The 5,851-nt window shown below is 29.8% G+C and overlaps 1 protein-coding gene across 1 annotated transcript in view; it reads left to right on the top strand.

Annotated features, from left to right (window-relative positions):
• Positions 1 to 3,135: 3,135 nt before the first annotated feature.
• LOC111711915 (uncharacterized) overlaps positions 3,136 to 5,851 on the top strand; it is a gene marked incomplete in the record, with an annotated part of 21,381 nt that continues 18,665 nt past the window's right edge. The window contains 1 exon segment of the mRNA XM_023486397.1: positions 3,136 to 3,354. Coding sequence (XP_023342165.1) covers positions 3,275 to 3,354 — 80 coding nt within the window.

Raw genomic sequence — 5,851 nt, 5'->3', positions numbered from 1 at the left:
TTTAGAAAATGCATTATTTCTATTAAACTATTGGTCTATTAAACTGTTGTTCTATGAAACTGTTGGTCTATTAAGATATTTTTCTATTAAACTGTTGTTATATTAAACTGTTGTTCTATTAAACTATTGGTCTATTAAACTGTTGGTCTATTAAACTGTTTTTCTATTAAACTATTGGTCTATTAAACTGTTGAGTGTTGGTCTATTAAGCTATTGTTCTATTAAACTGTTGGTCTATAAAGCTATTTTTCGATTAAACTGTTATTCTATTAAACTATTGTTCTATTAAACTGTTGGTCTATTAAATTATTGGTCTATTAAACTAGCTGTTGGTCTATTAAGACTATTAAATTATTGGTCTATCAAACTCTTGGTCTATTAAATCATTGGTCTATCAAACTCTTGGTCTATTAAACTGTATCTAAAGAACTGTTGGTCTATTAGATTTTTAGTCATCAAATCATGTACTTTATGATAATTAATGCTTGGTTTCAGGCCAATTAAATGTTTTATGTTTTGAACTGTTCTTACGTTTTGTTTAAAATATTATTATTTGGAATACTTTATGATTGCTCGCTTATGCATCGGCACGGAAGCGAAATTTTCATTTTTTAGTAATAATTTACAATAAGTATATATGCTCTTGTTAAAATCCTAAATTTAAATATTTTATTTCTTAAAAAAAACTTTAATAAAAAAAAGTAGAACTTTAGACAATAAGTAGGCCTTGATAAATATACATTTTTCTAAATATGCAAGTTTACTTTGCAGCTTGTATATACAAAATTTGCGTCACTTACCCCCCCCCCCTCAAAACAGAGTTGGTATACATATTTCCTCATGCAATAATTGTCACGTGCACTACGTTTTGTGATTTTTGAATGTGCCATGCAATATTAGTGTTAAACTTGTGTATAATAATTTGACTTTGGTATACAGTGGTTTTGTTATGTAACTTTTGTATAATAACTCGAGTTTGATATACAGCAGTAATGTTATGTATTATAACTTGTGTATAATAACTAGAATCTGTGAATTTTGACACAATTATGTTATATAACTTGCATACGATATTGAACCATAATAGTGTAAACCATTTGTTTTGTATCTTGTGTATAGATATAATTATCAGAAATATACATGATACTAGACTTTTAGGGCGCTTCGTGCCCATCTTCTATTTCAATTGTGAACAGTTTCTCTTTGTGTAATTGTAAATCAAAAACAAAACAAATTTCGCGGATTTTATAAAAAATTTCGTAGATTTTCAAAATTTTCTACATCTTCTATTTCAACTTTTAATTGTTGCTTTATCTTCTCGTTCTACAGTATAAAAAAAGTTTGCGGATTTCGTAATAATATAATACACAGTACACCACACCCATGGATTCTCTAATATCTTAGTTGATGTTTGAATTACAATTAAACACCCACACACATCCAAACAGAACTAATTTATACAAGGATTAAAGGGACTATAGACGTAATTTCAAGTGATCCTTCTTTACTGAGTGTCATGTCTGATCTTATAAAGCTTAGTATGATTAAGTGACTAAAACATTCACGTTCCTAACTTTGAAAATTAATTACTTTGAGTTGTGGTTTCTCTTTTAAAATTACTTTTTTTCTTCAAATATTGCAACTACCTGAATTTGTATGGACGCTGAGTTCTTTAGTATGAGTCGTTTTTAACAATTTTCTCCTTATTGCCGCAACAGATAGAAGTACGATTAGTAGCAATCACCATCTAATATTTTTCGACGAAAGCCTTACACCCACTTTCATTTTTCGAGAACACTCCCTTTAACACTATTTCAGCAAGACAATCAACGATATTTTTCATATTCTTTCCTATACTGTTCGTTTTTATTAGGATGTCAACTGAAATTTCAAGGACAGTCCTATTAACGATAAAACCCAGTCTCATGCTTTTTGTGAGTAATAATCATCATGAATGTTAAATCCTTCATGTGCCAAAATGAAATTAGGACTAGTTGAATATTAAATATTATTATGATATATATGATATATTATATACTAACTCAAGTGCCCGGCGCTTCCCGTGTCATTTTAAATACACTTCGGAAACAACGATTCTAATTTTAAGAAATAAAATTTCAAGGAATGATAATTGTCTTAAAACATTTTTTTAAAAGTTAATATTTGCAAATTATCTTTTTTCCATCTGATAATCTGAGTTCGTTTCCCTTATGTCCATTTGACAGCCCAAATTTTTATTTTGAATGATCTTTTTTGTTTGTTTATTTTCTTGTGATTTTTAACAAAAATTTTTAAATATTTTTTTTTATCGATTTTGATGGTTATTATACCGTTAGAACTGACGAGGGTCAACCCAGACCGAAATATATTTTCAATAAATGTGGAACTAACATCTACTTTTTTACTCTACAGAGGTTTGGTCCATCACCATCACCGAATTTAAATAAAATTTCGAATACTGCTATACTTGCTATAATGAATAATTATGAATCGAAAAAAATATAAAAGTCCTCAGTTAATTCTCATGTTTGTTGGGACACCCTGTACGATATGTAAATGTTTTTATTTAATACAATTAAAAATTAAAATACTGTGATTTCCTAAAACTCACCCCCCCCCCCTTTCCCGTTTCTAATTAAACATCATCATTTTCAATAATTTCAAAAGTATATAACCCTCTCGTACAATTTATATTAACACATAATACATTTTTTTCATTTGTCTCAATAAACTCAATAAGATTTTTATTATTTACTTATTTATTTTTGAAAATTTCAGATGAACATGTAGAATTATAAATCTGAAACCCAACCACGCAGGAATATAAAATATACAACATGTCATTCAGAAATCCATACTTGGCAATCTCTGGCTTCAGAATTTAGGATTTTTTATTAGTTTAAAACGAAAACGTCAATTTTTAGACTGATACAGTAGTTTCAAAATGATGATAAAGTTCAAATACACAGCTATTTCTTAAAATATTATTAATTGTTTTGTTGTTTAACAGGGTTGCCAAAAAAGATCATACCTTTGAGAGAAAATAACGTTTTTAGCACAACCTTTGAGCAAGAAAGATAAAATAATTTTAATTTCTCCATCTTCTTAAAAATCTTATTTTATGTTTTTTAAAAGTTAGTTTGTGGAGAGTGATTATATAAATACATCCTCCAACTTGGATCAGTCCTATCGTGAGATTTGAGGAGAAATAACTAGGACGTAACTCTTCATTAGGACGTTGTACCAGGACCAGGACAAGAAATCAAGGAGGAAGATGGTAAAGTTGACAGAGGATATGATTGTGGCAAGGACCAGGGTGTCGGATATGGGTCATGTTAAGAAACTAAACTGCTGGTAAGTTTTGTTTAAAGAAACTCTAAGTTTCTAATTCTTAAATCTTTGCAACCTGGTGATATTTTTATTGCAAATTATGATTATTTGATTTATCAGAATTCATAGTTTAAAATATCAAAGGTTAATGCTATTAGGTTAAGTTAAAAGGATGAGAAAGTTAGAGTTTAAAGGGATTGTAAGCGTAATTTAAAGTGACCCTTCATGCAAAGATGGCAATGCCCGATTTACAACGCTACCCTTGAAAACTTAATCTGAAAAATGTCGGTTTTCTGATTCTGTGAGTTTCTCCGTTGCTTCTTATAAACAAGAAATGCGCAAGTCACTTTTGCAGAGAACCCGCAAAGAGTACCATTGTAAATCGGGCATTGCCATCTTTGCATGGAGGGTCACTTGAAATTACGCTTACAGTCCCTTTCAGGCTGAAGTGTTGAGCTCCTTAATATTAGAAATAAAAACTAAGGATGTATAAATGATATTGGAAAAGTTTGCCTATTTAAACTGTAACAACTCCACCCCCTCCCATCCTTAAAGATAAGTTTTAACTCTTAAAGTTAAACTGCACTCTGTATCCAATAGTTTGGTTTCAGAATTAATCATTTATAAAACCACAAAATATCCTTGTTTTAAAGTATTTACAATTGATATATATATCTTCCAGCTGCCAAGGCGCTTCACGGTTTTTTTTTCTTTTAACGAAAATTTTAGCTTTTATTCCACAAAAATAAAAATATTTTTAAAAGATAAATATTTCTTTCTTTAAGGGGCTTGTTTATCTTATCAAAATACACAAAATACTTTTATTGGATATTATATATATGGTGGTTCACCCTGTATACTGTATGGTTTAGTATTGGATATTATATATATGGTGGTTCACCCTGTATACTGTATGGTTTAGTATTGGATATTATATATATATGGTGGTTAACAATTGTCTTAAAATTAAATGAACAATGACGGGAAATTGGCAAATGAACGTTTTTTTCCGTAAAGTTCCGTGTAGAAATGACTTTTAAGTATATTGCACTGTAATCACTATAGTTGAGCTAAACAATAAATCAGATATCTGAAAATCACACATTTCCTTTGTTTTCCTTCACGGCTTAATAGCTTCACACCTTTTCTCTTTCCACGTTAAACTAAAGAAAATAGTACGTAAGATCGAAATCTTGTATGGTTTCAATCACAGCTCCTCTCTTATTAAAGATCTATTAAATTGCTTGGGTAGAACAGAAATGTTTGAATGTGTAATATGGAACCGGAGTCCGAATTTAATGAATTTGAGCCGCGTCTCAAATCCGCAAAAACTGGTTTTAATAGAGCGCCTGCTTAAATCTTGAAACATTGAATACAATTTTAAGTGAAACCAGCTATATTAAAGCCGCGTCTTAAATTTAAGCCGCCGCTCAAATTCTTTAAATTCGGCCTCTGCTGAATTTGCTTATCTTATACTGATCTCATAAAATCAAAATTAGAAAAGCTACGAGGTCACAAAGTTGTGCCAGTAAGACGCATTGCCCTTCAATCTAGTTCACTGTTTCAGCCATATTCCCTTCCCCTACCTTTACCTTCTTTTCCTGTTTATCTCTTAACCTTTCCAGTTTATTTCTTTTATTTCCTCTCTTAACCTTTCATGTCCAGTCCTTTCCTGTTCATCTCTTAATTTTTCATGTCCAGTCCTTTCCTGTTCATATCTTAACCTTTCCAGTTTAGTCCTTTCATTTCCTCTCTTAACCTTTCATGTCCAGTCCTTTCCTGTTCATCTCTTAACTTTTCCAGTTTAGTCCTTTCATTTCCTCTCTTAACCTTTCCAGTTTAGTCCTTCCCTGTTCATCTCTTAGCCTTTCCAGTTTAGTCCTTTCATTTCCTCTCTTAAACTTTCCAATTTAGTCCTTCCCTGTTCATCTCTTAGCCTTTCCAGTTTAGTCCTTTCATTTCCTCTCTTAAACTTTCCAGTTTAGTCCTTACCTGTTCATCTCTTAACGTTGTTTTTCAGTAATTTACCCCTTTCATTAAAAGTATAAAAAAAACTTTGATGTCAAATTTTTCATTTCAAATCATGTGCTTCAAGGTATGTTTACATCCCTGAAATAAAACAAAGCCAGTGGTGACAGATCTATTTTTTAAATTTTAATTGAAACCATAATACACTGTATCTGATCATTTAAATCTTAACAATATATATATATATGTATATATATTATGTATTAATTAAAGATTGATAAAGATTTGCAGTACTAAGAAAAGTTCGATCTTTTGTTTCCACCTAAACAAATCTTAATAATATTAAATGCATTTCTACAAAAAAAATTAATGAAGTACTTCTTATCTTGTTTTTTTTTAAATTTATAATTAAATTACGATTTATCTTTTAAAACCGGTTTTTGTCGAACAGAAACCTTTCTTTAGTTCTTAAGAGATATATGCATAGATACCAAATAGTAAGAATTATTATTATTATTATTATTATTATTATTATTATTATTATTATTATTAT

The sequence above is a fragment of the Eurytemora carolleeae genome, unplaced genomic scaffold (assembly GCF_000591075.1).
Source record: "Eurytemora carolleeae unplaced genomic scaffold, Eaff_2.0 scaffold593, whole genome shotgun sequence".
In the NCBI taxonomy this organism is placed as follows: Eukaryota; Metazoa; Arthropoda; class Copepoda; order Calanoida; family Temoridae; genus Eurytemora; species Eurytemora carolleeae.
Note: the sequence above shows the minus strand (reverse complement) of the source record. Positions and strands in the feature narration are given on the sequence as shown.